Source organism: Tenrec ecaudatus, chromosome 5, assembly GCF_050624435.1.
Source record: "Tenrec ecaudatus isolate mTenEca1 chromosome 5, mTenEca1.hap1, whole genome shotgun sequence".
Taxonomy (NCBI): Eukaryota; Metazoa; Chordata; class Mammalia; order Afrosoricida; family Tenrecidae; genus Tenrec; species Tenrec ecaudatus.
In genome coordinates, this window is record NC_134534.1 from 149,248,512 (window position 1) to 149,270,479 (window position 21,968).

A 21,968-nucleotide genomic window follows, 5' to 3' on the forward strand; every position below is an offset into this window, starting at 1 on the left:
CACTTGATGTATGGATTGTAATAAGAGCCCCCAATAAAATGATTTTTAAAAAAGAATGGACATTTAAAAGAAAGGAAAAAAAAGGTGACACCAGTGAAGAGGCCCCTGACAGCTCACAGGTTGTCTATTGGTATCCTGTTTGAAATTTGGATACAGAGAGAATATATATCTTTTGTTTTGGAATGTATACCTCAGGGAGTCACATTTATATTAACTCAGGTTTCAGGTGACCATGGGAAACAATTGTTGATTATGAGCAAGCAAACAGAACAAAAAATGGTTCTTAAAGCCTTAGGCCAGTCTCAGGATGTCTTCCTTGACCAACTAGATTGCGGGACTTAGTTTTTAATCACTAACAGGTAAGAATCTCAGAGTTATCTGGCCCTTCAAAGTGAGATCCACACCCAACCTGTCTGCTTTGAGCAATGTCATAAAAATTGATTATTAAACAGTGCATTAGAGAGATGAGTATAGAAGATCAAAGGCATCCATCTGACTTGAACAGTTAAAACTTTGTCAGTTGACCCCTTCTCTGATGCATGCTGGACCTGATCTTTTTTCAACATTTTTTGAATTTTTGTTTGTTCATATAAGGATGTATCTAAAAGGTGTTTTGCCCTTGGAGGTCACCCTCATGAAGTTGTGTAATGTTTTTTATGTTTTAGTATATGCAGCCCAGGATTGATGGACCTATAGGCACAGCAAGTCAAATAAGTGGGAGGGGACACAGTGGTGGTGGTGGTGGGGAGGGGATGTAAAGGGAGATGATGCCAAGGAGTCCAGAAAGAAAAACGTTTGGAAACTAATTGTGGTAGCAATTGTACAATCCTGCTTGATATGATTAAACTACGGGATGATACAAGTATTAACTCCCAATTAATAATACTTTTTAAAAATTCCATCAAACCAAAACTCACTGCCACTGAGTCAGTTCAGACTCACAGCTAGCCTATAGGACAGGGTAGAACTTACCTTCAGAGTCAGCTTGTACACTTTACTACGTGGCCCACCTTACCCCCCCCCCCCCGCTTCATCTCACTAACATTAAAAAAAATCATTTTATTGGGGGCTCATACAATTCTTATCACAATCCACACATCAATTGTATAGTGCACATTTGTACATTCATTGCCTTCATCATTCTCAAAACATTTGTTCTCCACTTAAGTCCCTGGCATCAGGTCCTCATTTTTCCCGCTCCCTTCCGGCTCCCCCTCCCTCATGAACCCTTGGTAATTTATAAATTATTATTTTGTCATATCTTAAACTGTCCGACGTCTCCCTTAACCCACTTTTCTGTTGTCTGTCCCCCAGGGAGGTGGTTATGTGTAGATTCTTGTAATTGGTTCCCTCTTTCTAACCCACCCTCCCAGTATTGCCACTCTCACCACTGGTCCTGAAGGGATCATCTGCCCTGGATTCCCTGTGTTTCCATTTCCTATCTGTACCAGTGTACATCCTCTGGTCTAGCCAGATTTGTAAGGTAGAATTGGGATCATCATAGTGGGGGGAGGAAGCATTTCGGAACTAGAGGAAAGTTGTATGTTTCATCATTGCTACAACGCACCCTGACTGGCTCATCTCTTCCCCGAGACTCTTCCGAAAGAGCATGTCCTATTTTCTACAGATGGGTTTTGGGTCTCCTCTCTGAAATCCCCCTCATTCACAATGATATGATTTTTTTGTTCTGATGATGCCTGATACCTGATCCCTTCAACACCTTGTGATTGCACAGGCTGGTGTGCTTCTTCCATGTGGGCTTTGTTTCTTCTGAGCTAGCTGGTCGGTTGTTTACCTTCAAGCATTTAAGACCTCAGATGCTTTAGCTTTTGATAGCCAGGCACCATTAGCTTTCTCCACATTTGCTTATGCACCTACTTTGTCTTCAGTGGTTGTGTCTGGAAGGTGAGCATCATGGAATGCCAGTTTAATAGAACAAAGTATTCTTGCATTGAGGGAGTACTTGAGTGGAGGCCCAATGTCCATCTGCTACCTTAATACTAAACCTATACACATATGCACATAGATCTGTTTCTACATCCTCATATATATATATTTACATATGTGCATGCCTTCATTTAGACCTCTATAAATGTCTTTTGCTTCCTAGCTCTTTCCTCTATTTCTTTTGACTTTCCTCTTGTCCCACTATCATGCTCAGCCTTCATTTGGGTTTCAGTAATTCCTCTCTCTTATATTACCTTTGATCATGCCCTACAAGGCCTCCTACACCCTCCTCATCACTGATTTGGATCACTTGTTGTTCCATTGCCCCTGGGTTTGTTAACACCTCTTCCTTTGCCCCCACTTTCCCCTCTCCCATGTCCCCCCAGAACTGTTGGTCCTATTGTTTTCTCATCCAGATTGTTCATCTGGCCTATCTGCGGAGATAATAACATGCACAAAAACAAGACAGAGCAAAACCAAGCAACAAAATAAAACAATAACACCAACAAGCCAATGACAAAAAAACAAAACAAACCACAACAACAAAAAAGAAAAGCTTGTAGTAGTTCAAGGACTCTTTGTTGGCCTTTAACTGCATTTTCCAGTCAAGTCTGATGGGGTGCCAAACCCTGGCCCCAAAGTCTATTTTTGGTATTCCCTGGGTACTTCATTGCTCTGTTCCCCTTGCTGTTCTCTTCCACGCCCTTAGTGATTTGCCTCAGTGTGGTGGGATCAGATCAGATGGAATTCCCACACTGTCTCCAGTGTTGTCCCCTGTAAGGCTATGGGTCAGTGAGGGATGTCGTGTCTCATAGTGGGGCCGCCATATGGTCTTCTCTATGGATTGATTGCTCTGAGTGGGAATTTCGTCGTCAAGGTTTGGTGGGCCAGGATATGCTCCACTCTCTCTTCTCCCTTCATTTGCTCCCATGTGCTCAGATCAGACATGTCCCTCTCCCTGAGCTGCAGATTCAGTGATCTCCTCTGAAATAAGTTTTTCTGGGGGGAGGGGCAGGTATCCATGTAGTTGGATTGGGGCCGGGCCCTCAGACCTCTCCACGGCTCACTAACATTTAAGTGTATGCTTTTTCTTTTCTTTTTTTAAATCATTTTATTGGGGGCTCATACAACTATTATCACGATCCATACATACATACATACATACATACATACATACATTGTGCCAATCACAATTGTCCATTTGTTGCCATCATAATTCTCAAAATATTTTCTTTCTACCTGAGCCCTTGGTATCAGCTCTTCATATTTTTCCCTCCCGCCCTTCCTCCCTCATGAACCCTTGATAATTTATATTTTTTCATGTCTCACATTGACTGTTTGGTTCCCTCTTTCTCCTCCACTTTCTCCTTCCCCTCCTGGTAGCATTACTCTCTTAATTGGTCTTGAAGGGTTTATCTGTTCTGGATTCCCTGTGTTTGTAGCCCTTATAAGTACCCATGTACGTGCTCTGGTCTAGCCGGATTTGTAAGTTAGATTTGAGGTTATCATAGTGGGGGAGCGGGGAGCATTAAAGAACTAGAGGAAAGTTATGTTTCATTGGTGCTATACTGCACCCTGACTAGCTCATCTCTTCCTTGTCACACTTCTGTAAGGGGGTGTCCAGTTGTCTACAGATGGGCTTTGGGTCTCCACTCTGAAAAGCACATGCTTTTTCAATTCAACCCCAAATTGTTTTTCTACTCAAAGATCCTACCAAAAGTCTATCTAATTCTTCTCTGATCTCTTTCATAAAAACACTGCTCCAGGTTCATCCCAGCTGTGTTAGTCTAGAGAAACAAATCCAGGGAGGGCTCATATGTCTATAAGAAAGAGCTTTATATAAAAGAGTAATTGTATATTAAGAAAACATCCCACCCCAGTCCAAATCAAGTCCATAAGTCCGATGTTAGCCCATATGTCCAATACCACTTTTTAAGTTCCTCTTCAGACTCAACGGGCATAACACATGGAATGATGCAGAATGCTAGAAGATCACAGGCCAGCAGGTGGAAAGTCTTGTGGATCCAGTGGCAGTGGAAACATCTCAACGCTGGTAGAGGTCTCCACTTGACTTCTCCAGCTCCAGGGCTCTAGTATAGCTCCATGTGTCTTGGCAACAGGCATGTCTCCCAGGTAGTGAGTGTGTGTCCCACCTCCAGTGAGCTATTTATCTCCTTCCCGTCTCCAAATGAGGTCGTCAAGCTGCAACCTAATTGATGGGCTAAACTCTACTCCTTCACTCTTAAGTCTCTAGTTGACACCAGATGCTGTCACTACCACACAGCCATGATGCCTCATTATTTCAGTTCTAGCATTTGCTCTAACTCTCACACTATTGAATCTTTCCTGAGCTCTTGTGCACTAGGCAGTGTTGGCTGGCATTATCTAGTCTCCACAGCACCCCTGTGAGGTGGGAATTGTTATTCCATTTATAAAAGAAGACACTGAGACTTAAATGGGTCTCCAGCTTCAAAGCACCTCAGTGGAGCTGGGTCAGATTGCATGTAGAATTTCCACTGTACCTGGCGCCTGCAGTTTCCCATGGGGTGGACTCAGGGATGGCAGATGACAATTTGCAAGTCTCGTCTTCTGACCCTGCAAAGGAAACTGATGATGTACCTTTGTAATAAAGAGGGGTGGAGGCACCCTACAGGACAGACTGCCTGCAGATGAGTGAGCTCCCCAGTCTTGTTCAAGCAGTGGCTGCGTGACCATCTGCTGTGAATCCCTGCTCTGATTGAGAAAATTGAACTATGTGATATCTTAGAAGCCTCTCCATTTCTGATTTTTTATGATCTCATATGTAATTAGTCAAAGAAGTTCACGGTAAAATCTTTTCAGTTTGTTATTATGTGTCAGTGACAGTGCCATGCTCTGTGAACCCACTAACACAGAACATAGTCCCTTGCTCTCAAATTGCATGAGACTATGATTAAAGGCACAGATAGTGTATAAAACATATAAGTCTATATAATCAGGAGCTAAATTCAGTTGTTCAGATTGTAAGTACAGTAAGAGTGTAGATGAGGGTCAGTCAGACTTGTATGTTATACTTTAGGAAGGCAAATTAAAAAAAAATTTGGAGAAAGTCAGTTTTCTTATCCAAGAGGCAAGTAGTACAGGCTTGGCACAAATGGAACCCTCAGAATTGACCTTGTGGTTATTCAACAGCGCCCCCTCCCCCTCAAATCGAATACACCCTGCAGATCAACTCAAAGATACTGTCTTTGGCATTGTCTCTCCATGCCTCCACAGCCAGCCCAAGAGAGCGAGTCTCTATATTCTTGCTTTTCTCTTTGCCATCTTGCTATTCTGTTGAATGTGTCCTGTGCCAAGGACATTGTCCCCCAGGCTCAAAGAGAGAAAGGCTAAGAAACAAGACATGGCCAGACCTTTACCACATTCACTGAGGGAACAGAAAATCTTAGGTTCTTGAGGTTGCTTCTAGCAAGAAGGATGTCCAACTGGAAAGTACATAGCAATCCTCATACTACCTTCCCCCTATCAACCAGCTGTGTGACACCAGCCAAACACCATGTTGCTTTGTAGTCTTCTCATCATTAAAAGGACCAAGGGGGTGAGGGGTAGGGGGCTGCCCTGTCTGTTTCATTATGTTATTATAAGGCTCAACTGAGATAATGGAAATGGAAACTTTAAAAACTCACTGCTGAATACATGTGAATAATTATTTTTATTAAAGGAAGCTTCTGGTGGTAGTGTGGGAGAGGCCGTTGGCTACTAACCTCCAAGTATGCAGTTCAACCCCCACCAGCTGCTCCACAGATAAAGATGAGGCTGTGTGCTGTCATAAAGATTTACAGTCTACATCAGGGCATTACATGTTGGAATCAACTTGATGGTAGTGGGTTTTCCTCAGGTCAAGGGAACCCATGTCAATAACTTTCTGAATTCTACTTTTCATACTGTAATACCTTGGAGAGGTGATACATAGTTTTGTAAAGTTCTGCTATTGATAGTGTGGAAATGTAGCATGTGCTAACAATAACAATAACGATAATGAAGGCATCATGATTAGAGTATGGGCCCCAGAGCCAGGCTGCCTGCATTTAAATCCTGCCTCTACCTCCACTTTGTGGCAGTTTATTCTTGGGCAAGTTATTTAACTTCTCTGTACTTGGATCAAGGAGTCCTGGTGGCATAGGGGGTTATGTGTTGGGCTGCTAAATACAAGGTTAACAGTTTGAATCCACCACTCGCTCTGTGGGAGAAAGATGAGGTTTTCCATTTCCTTAAAGATTTTAGTCTTAGTGTAACAGCTCTTTTAGAATTTGTCTAGCAGGTTTTCTGGTTTTCCTGGAAAACCCCTAAAAAAAAAAGATTTTAGTCTTGGAAATCTAAATGGGTAGATCTTTTTGTCCTGTAGGGCTGCTATGAATCAGAATGAACTCCCCATGGCAGTGGGTGTGGTTTTGTTTTTGGTGCCTGAGTTTACTGATAGAGGATTACTGCAAGGGTTTGTGGGGATGTCGCAGAACCTCATTACTTTTGATTCTGTTATATATAAGTTCGGTATGAGTCAGTGCTAACTTAACAATAACTAACAACAACAAAGGATTGAGTCAGTTAATCATGCCAAGCATCTAAAGTGTACCTGGCACATGCAGTAAATAAATGTATACAATAAATGTTAGGCATAAGTATGCAGGCTTTAAAAGTTCCCAGAAATTTTAGATTACGTTTTAATTCTATTTTTTCATGAACTTCCTGAAGCCTCGTATTATTATTTTAAACATTTTATTGTGAATTGGGTGAAGGTTACAAAGCAGATCAGTTTCCACTCAGCTTTTTATTTCATGTCATTGATTGCAATCCCCACAATGCAGCATTACTAATTTCACTTCCTGGATTTCCCACTTCCATTCCTCCTCCCTTTTTACTTAGCCTCCTGGGCTTTGTCGTTGTTTGGGGGAGAGATCATTTTCAGACCTAAAAGAGTAACTACCATGGACTCTATCTAACCAGTAAGCTGGATGGTTTTCTTCTTCTTTTTTTTTTAAATGATTTTCAGTTTTGTTCCACATTGTTCTCTCACTCTGTCGAAGACCTACTATGGCCCTATTCAAAGCACTGGTAGCGGTAGCTGGGTGGCATCTGGTTTTTCTGTGCTCAGGGTTGTGGAGACCAGTGTTCACGTGGTCTGTAAGTTCACTGGACTGATTGTTTCCACGAGCCTTCCACTTTCATCACTCTTCTTCTGGACAGGATTAGGCCAACCATTGCACCTTAGATGGCCATTCATGAGCGCATAAGCCTTCATTTGCGAGAGGTAGGGCCATTGTCTTTGTGGGCTGCGTTACACCAACGGACCTTGGTGTCCCCTATGACTTTGGTCCTGAGCTACTAGGCTCAGCAATTCACTCCCTCAATGTGCTTGGTTATGTTTAAGAAGTTTTGTTTTTTTAACTTCCCTCCTTGTATGGATATTGTCAAACATATATACATAAGTGTTTGTGGGTATGTTCCCAGTCTTCCTCTTACATATCTGTTCAGCATCCATGCATCTACCAGTAAGTAAGTCAATTGCTTGCAGTATTGTGTACATAACCGTAGATACTGTTTCTACCATTTTTTCCCTCTGACCTGCCTCTTATATTGCTTTCCTCTCCACCCAAGTTAACACTTAACTACCCTCTAGCCAGTAGCTTAACTTCCCTCCCCGTCCCATCCTTGGTAACCATCCAAAACGAGATTCTTTTAGTGTGGAAACCTTTCTTTGACTTTTCAAAAGCCTCTTACAATATTTGCCCTTTTGTGATTGACTTATTTCATTCAGCAGAATGTCCTCTACATTCATCCGTAGTATGAGGTGTTTCACAGATTCATTATTGTGGTAGTTACATAATCTTGTGTCAACTTGAAGGATATTAAGAGTGAAGGGGTGGAGTCTAGCTTGTCAATCAGGTCACAGCCTGATGATGCCTCCTTGTGGGTGTGGCCTTCATCTCTTTAAAGAATGATGTTAGACTCTGGATTAAAATTGCATTATATCATAAGAGAAAGAACAAAATGAGAAGACTTTCACACCCAAGGAAACAGATTTTGGAGGTTACGACCTGTGAGGAGGGCAAAAGGGAAATGAAGCAATAGGCAGGTAGGTATTACCTTGGGTTAATGAAGAGAAGAAAAATCAAAGAAGAGGAAGTTAGGGTAAGCTATTGGGAGGTTTGATAATTTTTTTTTTCATTTTTTTCTCTTTTCTTCTTTTACATTTTATTAGGGACTCCAACACCTCTTACCACAATCCATACATATACATACATCGATTGTATAAAGCACACCCATACATTCCCTGTCCCAATCATTCTCAAGGCATTTGCTCTCCACTTAAGCCCCTTGCATCAGGTCCTCTTTTTTCCCCCCCCCTCCCTCCCTTTTCCCCCCTCCCTCATATGCCTTTGGTAATTTATACCTCGTTATTTTGTCATGAGGTTTGATAATTAATGTAAATTGTTGAATACAAAATTGATGGTTGAATAAAAAATTCATGATTTGAAATGTAAACCTCTACCTAGTTCACAATAAAAAACATTAAAGACCCTTTGAAGTAAAATGTTTTGAAAGTAGGCAAATTTCACATTAGTGATTATATGGGTTTCTATATATCCTTTTCCTAATTTTTAAAAAGTTTTAATTATATTCACATTTTAATAAGGGAACATTACTGATTAAAAAAGAGACCTGAAGCCCTTAATAAAATGTTTTAAAAAAATAAATAAAAATAAAAAAGAGACTTGAATTATATCTGCAGATTGTTTTGGGTAGTATTGGCATTTTTAAAATGTTGAGTCTTCCTATCCATGAACATGGCATATTCTTTCATTCAAGTCAGGTTCTTTTTTTTTTTTTTTTTAAACATTTGATTAGGGGCTCATACAACTCTTATCACAATCCATACGTATACATACATCAATTGTATAAAGCACATCTGTACATTCTTTGCCCTAATCATTTTCTTTTCTTTTTTTCCCCCTCTTTTCTTTTTTTATATTTTATTAGGGGCTCATACAACTCTTATCACAATCCAGACATATACATACATCAATTGTATAAAGCACATCTGCACATTCCCTGCACCAATCATTCTCAAAGCATTTGCTCTCCACTTAAGCCCTTTGCATCAGGTCCTCTTTTTTTTTTTCCCTCCTCCCTCGCTGCTCCCCCCTCCCTCATGTGCCCTTGGTAATTTATACATTGTTATTTTGTCATATCTTGCCCTATCCCGAGTCTCCCTTCCCCCCCTTCTCTGCCGCCCATCTCCCAGGGAGGAAGTCACATGTGGATCTTTGTAATCAGTTCCCCCTTTCCAACCCACTCTCCCCCCACTCTCCCAGCATCGCCCCTCACACCCTTGGTCCTGAAGGTATCATCCACCCTGGATTCCCTGTACCTCCAACCCCTATGTACCAGTGTACAACCTCTGCCCTATCTAGCCCTGCAAGGTAGAATTCGGATCATGGTAGTTGGGGGGAGGAAACATCCAGGATATGGGGGAAAGCTGTGTTCTTCATCGGTACTACCTCGCACCCTGACTGACCCATCTCCTCTCCTAAACCCTTCTATGAGGGGATCTCCAGTGGCCGACACTTGGGCCTTGGGTCTCCGCTCTGCACTTCCCCCTTCATTCAATATGGTATATATATATATACACACACACACATACACCCACATATGTACATATACATATATATATATATATATTTTTTTGCATGATACCTTATCCTGGTCCCTTTGGCACCGCGTGATCGCACTGGCTGGTGTGCTTCTTCCATGTGGTCTTTGTTGCTTCTGAGCAAGATGGCCGCTTGTTCACCTTCAAGCCTTTAAGACCCCAGACACTATCTCTTTTGATAGCCGGGCACCATCAGCTTTCTTCACCACATTTGCTTATGCACCCATTTGTCTTCAGTGATCCTATCATGGAGGTGTGCAGCCAATGATGTGATTTTTTGTTCTTTGATGCCTGATAACTGATCCCTTCAGGACCACGCCATCACACAGGCTGGCGTGTTCTTCCATGTGGACTTTGTTGCTTTTGAGCTAGATGGCCGCTTGTTTATCTTCAAGCCTTTAAGACCCCAGTCACTATCTCTTTTGATAGCCGGGCACCATCAGCTTTCTTCACCACATTTACTTGTTCACCCACTTTGGCTTCAGCAGTTGTGTCGGGAGAGTGAGCATCATAGAGTTCCAATTTAATAAAATAATGTATATTCATGCATTGAGGGAGTGTTTTGAGTAGAGGCCCAAGGTCCTTCTGCTACCTTAATACTTAACCTATAAATATAGACACACAGATCTATTTCCCCATCCTCATATATGTTTGCATGTATGTGTCTTTGTCTAGACCTCTATATATGCCCTTTGACTCCTAGCTCTTTCCTCCATCTTCCTTGCAAGTCAGGTTCTTACAGTAGCATTTTATATTTTATTTTTATAGGTCTTATTAAAGTAGTATTCAACAAGAGTATTATTAAAGTACCCAAACTGTTAGGGATTCAATTGTATTCTCCACAAGTTTGTTTTAAATCTTACCTTATGGTTAAAGAGCATTGGTGGTGTAGTGATGAAAGGCTTGACTGTGAAAGGTTGGCAGTTTGAACCTGTTAGCTGCTCCAGGAGAGAAAGGTATGGCAGCTTGCTTTTTCAAAGAGTACAAGTCTAGAAATCATATGGGCACAGCCCAACTGGCCCATTTGGGGGTGCTTTTTATTTCTTACAATATTAATGTAGGATCGGTCTTAAATCCTATAGGTGGAGTGGTTCCACATTGGGCTTCTATCTGCAAGGTCAGTAATTCAAAACCACCAGCTGCTCCCTGGGAGAAAGACAGGGCTTTCTACTACCATCAACAGTTACAGTCTTGGAAACCCACAGAGACAGTTCTACCCTGTCCTACAGGGTCGCTGAGTTGGCATTGACTTGATGACAGTGAGTGAGTTATGCTTCAAATCAATCACTTTGAGACCTAAAAGAGCAGATTATGCAAGACAACAAGTAAGTTGGGGGAAGATAGATGCTAAGCCACCTGGAGATGACCAAGGAAGTGAGGGACAGAAGCTGAAAAGGGATGGAGGCTGTGCTGTCTTTGTATTATTTTAATCATTTTATTAGGGGCTCATACACATCACAATGCATACATACATCAGTTGTGTAAAGCACATTTGTACATTCATTGCCCTCATCATTCTCAAAACATTTGCTCTCCACCTAAGCCACTAGCATCAGCCCCTCATTTTCCCCCTCCCTCCCTGCTCCCCCCTCCCTCATGAACCCTTGATAATTTATAAATTATTATTTTGTCATATCTTGCCCTGTCTGATGTCTCCCTTCACCCACTTTTCTGTTGTCCGTCCCCCAGGGAGGAGGTCATGTGTAGATACTTGTAATCGGTTCCCCCTTTCTAACCCAACCTCTCTCTATGCTCCCAGTATTGCCACTTACACCACTGGTCCTGCAGGGATCATCCACCCTGGATTCCCTGTGTTTCCAGTTCCTATCTGTACCAGTGTACATCCTCTGGTCTAGCCAGATTTGTAAGGTAGAATTGGGATGATAGGGGGGGAGGAGGAAGCATTTAGGAACTAGAGAAAAGTTGTATGTTTCATCTTTGCTACATTGCACCCTGACTGGCTCGTCTCTTCCCCGAGACCCTTCTGTAAGGAGATGTCCAGTGGCCAACAAATGGGCTTTGAGTCTCCACTCCACACTCCCCCCCTTCATTCATTATAAGATTTTTTTGTTCTGATGATGCCTGATACTTTATTCCTTCAACACCTTGTGATCACACAGGCTGGTATGCTTCTTCCACGTGGACTTTGTTGCTTATGAGCTAGATGGCCGCTTGTTTACCTTCAGGCCTTTAAGACCCCAGACGCTGTATCTTATGATAGCTGGGCACCATCAGCTTTCTCCACCACATTTGCTTATTCAACCACTTTGCCTTCAGTGGTGTTATATCTGGAAGGTGAGCATCATAGAATGCCAATTTAATAGAAGAAAGTATTCTTGCATTGAGGGAGTACTTGAGTGGCGGCCCAATGTCCTTCTGCTGCTGTATTATTAAACCTATAAATATAGGTACATAGACCTATTTCCCCATCCTCATTTATAAACATATTTACATATTTACATGCCTTTATTTAGACCTTTATAAATGCCCTTTGCCTCCTAGCCCTTTCCTCTATTTCCTTTGACTTTCCTCTTGTCCCACTATCATGCTCAGTCTTCATTTGGGTTTCAGTAATTCGTGTTGGTAACATTACCCTTAATCACGCCCTGATAGGCCTCCTACACCCTCCTCACCACCATTTTGGATCACTTGTTGTTCCTTTGTCCCTGAGTTTGTTAACACCACTACCTTTTCCCCCACATCCCCCTCTCCCATGCCCCCCGGAACTGTCGGTCTCATTGTTTTCTCTTCCAGATTGTTCATCCAGCCTATTTTATTTAGACAGACCTGCGGAGATAATAACATGAACAAAAACAAGACAGAGCAAAACCAAGCAACAATATACAACAAAACAACAACAACAAACCACTGACAAAGATCAAAACAAAACACAAGTTTGTAGTTAGTTCAAGGATCATTTGTTGTCCTTTAGGAGTGTTTCCCAGTCCAGTCTGTTGGGGCACTACGCCCTGGCCCCAAAGTCCACCTTCAGCATTCCCTGGGGACCTCGCCACTCCATTCCCTTATTGTTCTGTTGCACCCCCTTAGTGTTTCGCCTCGGTGTGGCGGGATCAGATTGGGCGCAGTTACCACACTGTGTCTCCGGTGTTGTCCCCTGTAGGGCTTTGGGTCAGTGAGGGGTGTCATGTCTCATAGTGGGACCGCCTATGTGGTCCTCTCTGTGGACTGGCTGCTCTGAGCAGGAACATTGTTCTCACTGCCTGGTAGATTCAACGTTGTTCTTTGAAATAAATTCTTCTGCTGGGAGGGGCAGGTGTCTATATAGTAGTTGGGATTGGGGCTGGCCCCCTCAGGCTGTGCTTCTATTTTACCTCTCTGGGTTCTAATACCCATTGCAATGGCTACACAAAATTCATAGACAAAATTCATGATTAAAGGGTTTATTAAGGACATCAATAAGTTGTAATGCCAGTGAGAAATGCTCACAGTAAAGTTGTTTATCAGGGCGTATTACAAAATTCTTTCAGGTCTGCTAATCAGTGCCTAAAAGGGCATACTACTCTGCTGTAAGCTTCAACTCTAAGGCATTCAGCTCAAGCTCTGCGGGTCAGCAAACCCAGCTCCCTGAATTAAGTGCCCAGAGACACTGCAATCAAGTAAGCCTCAGGCTAAAGTCATTCAGTTCTACTTCCATGGGTCAGCAAGACCAGCTCCCCCAATTAACTGTCCAGAGGTACCCCACTCAAGCCAGCCTCCTGCACAGAAGCCCTCAGCTTGACTTGCTCTGTGGGTTGGGAATTCCTCAGTCTGTTCCTGTATCTAACCCCACCTTCTTACCAGATCCATGCAGGGAAAGGTCATTTGGTGGGAATTAGATACTGTAGCTAGAAGGGCCACATAAAATAATTCACTGCTCCTGCAGGGACCTACCCTAAGAACTAACACAGCGAGAGTCTGCACTTAAGAGGTGTCTACCCTCTGAAACTGAGAAAGTAAATTTCTATTGTAAGAGCCAACCATTCTGCTATGTCTGTTTTAGCAGCACACTATCTGACTAAGACACAGAGGAATAGAGAATTGTCATATTTGGTGATAAAATTCAAAAGGGTGGGAGGCAGCAACAAGGTGGCTACGAGCACATACTCCAGAGTAATACCCGAGTTGAAATTAGGGTCTTGCCTGCTGTGTGATGTTGAATAAAGTACTTGACTTCTCTGAGGCATGATGTCCTCATCTACAACATAGAGTAGTGAGGAATTCCTACCTATAGAGGGCCTTCCACAGATTCTGTGTGTGGTAAACACTCCGATGACTGTCACTGGCTGTGTGCACTCTGGCTCACTCGCAGGGAACTGGGTAGACTTTTCACACATTGATTCTTGACAGTAGGCTGTCTTGGCAGTGCTGTCACGGACAGTGCATGGTGCATTCATGCTGAAGCCACTGAAGGGATGAGCTCTACTGCCTGGGAGATTTCAGAATCTCTGTTCTATGGCTCCACCTGGTTTTCTCGCCTTGCAGATAGCTGTATGTTTCAGTCAAATGTGATTATTTGGATTATTTGATATTCCCCATCTTTATGTCCTTTTATTCTTTTCTTTCTGGCTAAAATTCTGGTGGTGGTGCAAGGGCTGAACACTTGACTGCTGGCTGAAAGGGCAGTGGTTGAGACTCACCTGGCAGCTCCACAGGAGCAAGCCCTGACACTCTGCTCTGTAGAGATTATTACCTGGAAAGCCTCATGTCGCAGTTCTACTCTATCATCTCTGGTCCTATGAGTTGGACTTGACTGGCCAGCCAACAAATGTCAGGGTAGCCAGCCCCTGACAATATCACGGGTCCGTAGGTACAACTGTACGGTGATAATGTATAGAGATTATAGTAAAGTCATAGAGAATAAGAGAGATAGGAGAGAGAGTAAAATAAAGGAGTCAGACACATTTCATTGTAGCATGCTCACCTCAGCCCCTCTTGGTGGAGATGGGAGACGAAAGGAGGAGAGAGAGGGAGGAGGATTTATTTTTAACAAGGTTTATATATACTTAGGGGCGTGCAAGCCCCCTGATTACAGGTAACTACATATGTCACAGGAAGGGGTTGTACCATTGGCAATACAGCAAAGGTAGGGGGACGATCTAAGAGTATACACCCAATAGAAAGAGGGATTAGGGGTACACATGACATGATGGGCGGAGCCTAGATTGAAGATGGCAGCCTAACCTTGATTGTCCTTGAACTGGCTAGACTTATTCTCTGGGCTCTCCAGGGAGACAATCAGTATCCTTATCCTTTGGTGGACCATACACTAGTCTGATTGCTCTGGATGGCTGATGCCTTTAGGAAGATACCATCTAAACAGCTTGTGCTACAATTATTTACTATGTGTTGCAAGCAGTATCCTAGGTCTGACATATATTTAGGGGAGACAAACTGGGGAAAAGCCTTTTTGTATCCCACACACAACAACCCAGTCGCTTCCTACACCTCTCAAAAGCCCCACCCGACCCAAACACTGTTTTCTTCATTGAAGCCTCTGACCCGCTCCTGCCAACCAGCATGCCATCGCATCGTCCTTTGATTCCTGTAGTGCATGCTTTATGGTCTCCTCCAAATCCTAGTCTAAGCAGTCCTCTATTCATTTAAATAGCACCAAAGCAAGAGAGGCTAAACCGACACACCGTCAATGAGAAGACATGTCCCAACCGTGGAGAAATATAGATGGCATATGGTACTTCTTTGTGAGTGACGGTGTCTGCTTCATGTATCGGGGCCAGGAGGGACTGTGATGTGCTCATCTGGTCTCTGTTGGTGCCTAATGCCTAAGAGACACTCAGTAAATATCTGATTCATTTAAAATAGCAATGATGCTTAAATGCAGGACCAATTTTTCAAGACATGTGGCCTTTGCTGGCCCTCACATCCTCTCAGGTTGTCGAGTCCTAATGGTATCATTAGAAGCGCTGTGCCCTCAACTTTTGACCCATCAGACCATTTGGGCATCTGGCTTCTGCACAAGTAGAAACTGGGTCATGTAGCTGAGTGGCTCATGATTGAATGGTCTGCCAAGGTGTGGTGGTTGAATATCGTTTACAACAAAATGCAATTCCTAGCCATGATTTTTCTCCCTGTGCAACAAGCAGTGTTTTTAATGGAAGTAACGTTTTCTCTCCTGACCATTAGCAGACCTCATCATGTTGGTTCCTAATGACTCTTTTGTCTTGTCTCCTGTTTAGTATCTATGACCTCGCATTTAAACCTGATGGAACTCAACTGATTTTGGCTGCAGGAAACAGATTACTGGTAGGATTTTGTCTGAGTTTCCTTTTTAAGTGCTTCTCCCCCCCCCCCCCACACCCCACCCCACCCTCATAAGTACTCTGAAATTTGACACCCCTCTCTTTTTCTTTTTAATAAAAAAGGCAAGGCGGAAAAACTAGTCATTACATTCTAATGGGGAAGGAAATGGGCTATTTAAACCAGGTTAGTAAACTGCCTATCAGATAGGAACCTGTGAATAATACCTCCTGTGGTCATTAATCTTCCCCTTTTACTTTGAGACACCCATGAAAGAGTTGAAAACAATTAATCAAAATGCCTTTGAAACTGGGCTGGTGTCAGTTCACATTTTGTCTGCCTGAAAACATCAGGCAACAGGACTAAAGGGGCTCCCTCCGTGCGAAGCCAGACAGCCTGACCTCAACTTTTAGGCACTGGCCTATCTAAACAAGTCCATATGGATCCTGTCCCATTTTTTCATATTTTCAAAGACCATCACCTCCCTCTGGAACCTATTCCAGCATATAAAAGTAAATTTCGGGGAGCTCTGTGCGCTTGACCTGAAACCCTTTATGTGCTCTCTCCTGCATAATCCACTTCCTCTCACTCTGATGTCTCCAGATACACAGCCTGGCCGACCTCCCTCACTGTGTAACTACACAATTGCAAAACCACTGTTAACTTCTTCTGCAGACTTCTCTGCAGGGTAAACAGGCCACATCCTTTTAGGTTTTCTTCATAAGCTATCTTTTCCCACACTCCCGTTTTAGAGTTTCTCCTTCATTCCTCAGATGGTGTGTTTTTTCAATCAACCTCTCATAGACACACACACACACACACACACACACACACATACACACACACACACATCTTTTACTTTATATTTTGTGTATGGATCTGGTGAAGGTTCACAGAACAAATGATCAGTTTTACATGCAACAATTTATACACATTTTGTTTCAACTTAACTTATTTCAATTCCTTCCCTGTGTTTCCTGTTTCCTGTTTCCCTGTGTTTCCACCTTCTTTTCTTTTTTTTTTTTGAGTGGGGCAAACATTTTATTTTTTAATTTTAAAAAAATAAATTGTTTTATTGGGGCTCATACAACTCTTGGCACAATCCATACGTACATCAATTGAGTAAAGCACCCTTATACATTCGTTGCCCTCATCATTCTCAAAATTCGCCTTCCACTTGGGTTCCTGGCTTCTTTTCTAACCTTCTGGACTTTGGCCTTGGGTAAGCGCTGCCCTTTTGATTTTAAGCGGCTAATTATTCTAAGGTGTGTGTACCACACTATTTTTATTATTCCCCTTATAGGCCTGGCTATTGTTTGGCTAAACTTGGAGCCATGGGGACGAGTCCGTTCCAGACCTGAAGGGGAACCAAGGGCCATAGTTTGGGGTTCCATCAGCCTCTACCCAGCCAGTAAGCCTGGCTCGTTTATGTCATTCTTCATATATGTGTGTATACGTATATGGAACATAATATATGGTACACAATATCCTAAATCCACATGTACAGCTGGGTTGTTTTAACTCTTCCTGTTTGTAAATTCAGAGCCCAGTGCGTGATTTTCAAACTCTTGAAGGCAATGAGGAAGCATCGCTCTAGTGCTGATATTAGAAGGCAGGGGGGCTAGCACCAAAGCTTTCACATGTGGTAGCTGACTCTCCTTGTATAGTCATATGACATTCATATAAGAATGAGTGAGACTGTGAAGAAATTACATAGAGCAACTGACCCTTTGTTTCTCAAGGATCAAGATCCTATGCCTGGCCATCATGTACAGAATTCAGACTGCCATTTCTTAGGCATTCTTAATGTACTTTTTATTTGATACTCATATAGAATGTTGGCACATGTGGTGTTTGCAAAACAAAAATAGTAGCATCAGCCTTGCAGGATTTCTGCTAAATGGACCCAGTGGATAATTTGTACTTCCGCCTTCCTTTTTGCTAGGTTTATGACACCTCCGATGGCACCTTACTTCAGCCTCTCAAAGGTCACAAAGACACCGTGTACTGTGTGGCGTATGCAAAGGATGGTAAGAGGTTGCTTTGAGTTTCCAGTTTCTGTGGTGGCCTCATCTTTCGCCTTAGTCACACTCTAAGTATGTCCAGTATTTGGAAATAAAACTTACAAGTTCAAAAGGTAGTCAGATGGCTTAGACTTCAATTCCACCTATGTTCCAGGCACTGCTTTAGGTACTGGAACTCCTTCAGGGAGCAAAACGGACCAAGGTCACTGCTCTGTGGAGCTTATATTCTGTATGTGTGGTGGAGAAAGGAGGGAGGGAATGAAGAAAACATATAATACACATAGTAAACTATGCTGGAAAGTTATATGTTAGAGAAAAGGAAAGTGTGAGGCACCATAAGGGGGATTGAGAATGCCAGATGGGCTAGAGGTGGGGTGCAGTCCTGACTATGGTGACGATGGCGAACTTCTGGACATGAGGGCAGTAAAACTGCCTGGGGGAGGAGAGCTCCTCAGTGCAGAGGCCCCTCAGATGGGCATGTGCATACCGAGAAGGGAGCAGAGAGACCCACGCGGAGATAAGAGGCACTTTGTGTGGGCCATTAGAAGGACTTTGGCTTTGACTCTCAGTGAAATTGGAGGGTTCTGCTCTTACATTTTAAAAGTTATTGGAAGTAGCCTGCAAGGGGTGAAAGATGGGGCAAGGAGACCATCATTCAGCAAGAGGCGATGGTGACTGATCTCTGTGGGGGCAGAGGACTTGCTGAGAAGTAGATGTGTTGGGAAATGGAGCCAATAGGGTTTCCTGCCAGGTTGGGCATGGGAGCATGGAGAAAGAGGAGTCAAGAATGAAGCCAAGGTATTTGCAAAGTGAGCTACTGAAGGATGGTGTTGCCCTTGGCTGAGATGATGCTGACTGCAGGGAGAGGAAGGCTTACAGTGGAAGGTCAGGAGTTCTGTTTGGGGCACTTTGAATTTGAGAAAAGCTGATGATGCAGGAGAGAGGGGTTAGAATTGCTGGAACCGTTGTTGGGTGGCCAAGAGGTGGTGGGATCTAGGAACTGAGATAGGCGCATGGTGGGAAGGTGAGTGAGGTGAGTGCAAGGCTGGATGTAGTAATGGAGTAGGAGGCTAACAGAGCTGCTCTTTGAATTGCATTTTCCAGAGAAGTAAGCCTCCTCCTCCTCATCATCATCTGAGAGTGAGGGTGGGGAAGGAGGTGTTCAAGATTTGAGGAGAAAGTATGGAATTGCTATTTAGGAGAGGTATTTTAAGGTCCTGGAGCATTAGGATTACACTGGGAGCTCATGATCAGGAATTTAAAGTGAGGTGGTGGTGTGTCTGTCATTTTCTCCATCCAGCTATGTCCACCTGCACAGAGGAGTGCTGGATTTAACCAGAATTAAGTGTGAAGATGAAGGAAGAGGGGGCAAGGATATGGAAAGTGTGTGCAAGACCATACAGGTTGACCCTGAAATATTGGCTGAAGTAAAGATGGGAAAAGGAGCCCTGGTGATGCAGTTGTTAAGTATTTGACTGTGAACCAAAAGATCAGCAGTTCAAATACACCAACAGCTCTGTGGAGGTGACAGCCTGCTTCCTTAAAGATGGGATAGTTCTCCCTGTGCTATAGTCGAAATCGACTTGATGGCAGTGGGTTTGATTTGAGTGAGGGGGGAGGACCTGCAGCATGAGAGGGAGTGGAGAAGTGGTAGGTCCTGGTGGGCTAAAGAAATATTAGGGTTAAGGTGCCAAGCAGTCTGGGAAGGAATGGAGGTGGTGGCCAGACAGGCACATGAAATTGAAATTGAGTAAACAGTAGATCCTTGGAAGACAGTCCTGGCCATCGGTTTCCAAAAGATCAGCCATTAAAAGCTCGGTGGAGCAGGGCTCAACCTGGAAGTGCCAGCTTCTCAATGCAGCGGCCTGCCAACTGCTGAATGACGGCGTGCGGGAACAGCAAGTGCCAAGAAGCCACCCCTCAGCCTCTTCCTGGAATGGGTCAAAGTGGCATGGAATAGCATCTCAAAGTGAGTCAGTTGTGCAGCGGTTCAAGAAGTGTCAGATGTCCAGCAACTTGGAAGATGACATCCTGTGGGGAATTGAGAGTGAATTGTCAGTAGGAGGGGATTTACCAAGAGAACGTGAGGCCGAAAGCTTGATTGAGAGCATCTGAAGGAAGCCTGCAAGTCAAAGGAACAGTGACTGCAACCACCAGTGGGGGAGATCCTCCAGAGCAGTGGTTCTCAACCTTCCTAATGCTGTCACCCGTTCATGCAGTTCCTCATGTGGTGGGGACCCCCCCCAACCATAAAATTATTTTCGTTGCTACTTCTTAACTGTAATTTTGCTGTTGTTAGGAATCGGGCTACCTGTGAAAGGGTTGTTCGACCTGCAAAGGGGTCGCGACCCACAGATTGAGAACCGCTGCTCTAGAAGCTGCCTGGCAGTGTCAGTGCAAAGGGAGAGCTGTGCTGCCCCAACATCGTGGGCCTGTTTTATTTATCTCCCCACTCTGGTCGCAGCTAGTCTATCTTAGGGTCTTGTTTGATGCCCCCACCCCTTTTCCATTATCCTGTGGCATGACTAGGGCAGCACGTAAGTGCACCAGCTCTTCTTTTCTCAGCTACTTGCGGAAGTTACCATCTAAGTTACCATCTGCTGTCTACTTTGGTACAAAGCCCATTGACTCTTCTGATTGGTGTTAATTTCTTAAATAATGTTTTTATCCTAGAGTGGTGGGAAGGCTTGGACTTATAGCCATAGCTATTTCAGGACTTCATATCTTCTACTCAGTTGGCTATAGATGGGGGAGGGGAATTCAATTTTTACATGATAATAGTAATTTACTTGTAGTCCCACATAAGTTGAATGTTATGAAAACATTCCTTTAAAACTATCTGTTACAAAAATATGCCAGAATCCTAGACAAAGCCATTGTTAGAAGTGTTATTTCAATCGCATATCTGGATAGTAGGTTACTTTAACTGCTGCTTCTTGTTAGCTCAGCTCACCTCTGTGTCATAAGCTGTTCTTGGCATCTTTCAGCATCAGAGTCTGCTCAGGTACTCATTTCCTTGTAAGTGAGTCACATTTCTAATATTTCAACAATCAGTATCCTGTCCCCCAAAGGGAGAAATCCCTTCAACTTCTTGTATCGGAACAACTTTCAATATTTGAATTGTTTCCCATTTGTTTTGTCATCTCTACTTTTAAACCCAGCTATTGTCCATTCTGCTAGTTTCTCTTCCCTCCAGTTCTAACTCCCTTCCACTGCCCCAGTTCCTGGCCTTTTCCCCTTTGCATCTTATTTCATTTGTTTGGGAGCTTAAAGGAATTTATGAGACCTAAAGGATTTACAAGGAGCCCTGGTGGTGTCGTGGCTACGCCTTGGGATGCTAACCGCAAGGTTAGTAGTTGGAAACCACCATCCAGCTTTGAAGGAGAAAAACGATACTTTCTACTCCTGTAAAGAGTTACAGTCTTGGAGTTTTCCTGTAGTTTTGCTATGAGTTGGCATTGACTCAGTGGCAGTGAATGAGAAAGGGTTTTACAGGACCCAATTTTTTTTTAAGACCTAATTTCTTATAAAGGATTTTACAAGATCTAATTGTAGGTTCTTACTTTGGAGCGATAATTAACTTGCAGAAAAGTGTAGAAAACGGGCTCAACTCTTGCCTTAGTGTACCAACTCCTTGAGACCATCAATGGATTGATGATACTGTGCAGGTTGTGTAGCATTAGCACTTTCTAGAGTGTTAGCTAGAGTAATGTCATAGGGGCGGGGGGATGTTTCTGGGCTCATTCTCCCCTGACTTAACTATGATCTATGCCTAACAGAGCCCTGGTGTTGAATAATGACTGTCATTCCAGAGTTACTGTAACACACATTGAGACAGTTTTGTACCCAGTAGACTGGAACTTACTCCAAGAATACACTTTGATGAGACCAAAAAGAAAAAGAAAACTTTGTGGAGCACAATTCCACTCTAATACACTCGGGGTCACCAATAGTCAGAATTGACTTGGTGGCAACTGATTTTCAAAAGTGCACATTAAACACTTTCTAAAATGAATAGTAATGAACAACTGGGCCCAAAATGAAATTTCTGT

General features: G+C 43.2%; 1 protein-coding gene and 1 non-coding gene across 3 annotated transcripts in view; both read left to right on the forward strand.

The window, feature by feature from the left end:
* The window catches only part of IFT122 (intraflagellar transport 122), an 80,164-nt gene that overhangs the window by 1,904 nt on the left and 56,292 nt on the right, over positions 1-21,968 (forward strand). For both annotated transcript variants that reach the window (XM_075550062.1, XM_075550060.1), the window contains exons 2-3: positions 15,832-15,898; positions 17,838-17,922. In XM_075550062.1, the coding sequence (XP_075406177.1) occupies positions 15,832-15,898; positions 17,838-17,922 (152 nt within the window). The remainder of the gene's footprint in view (positions 1-15,831; positions 15,899-17,837; positions 17,923-21,968) is intronic.
* On the forward strand, positions 6,214-6,274 carry LOC142449549 (U7 small nuclear RNA). The gene has a single exon (XR_012784698.1). It is a non-coding gene; the product is annotated as a U7 small nuclear RNA (small nuclear RNA).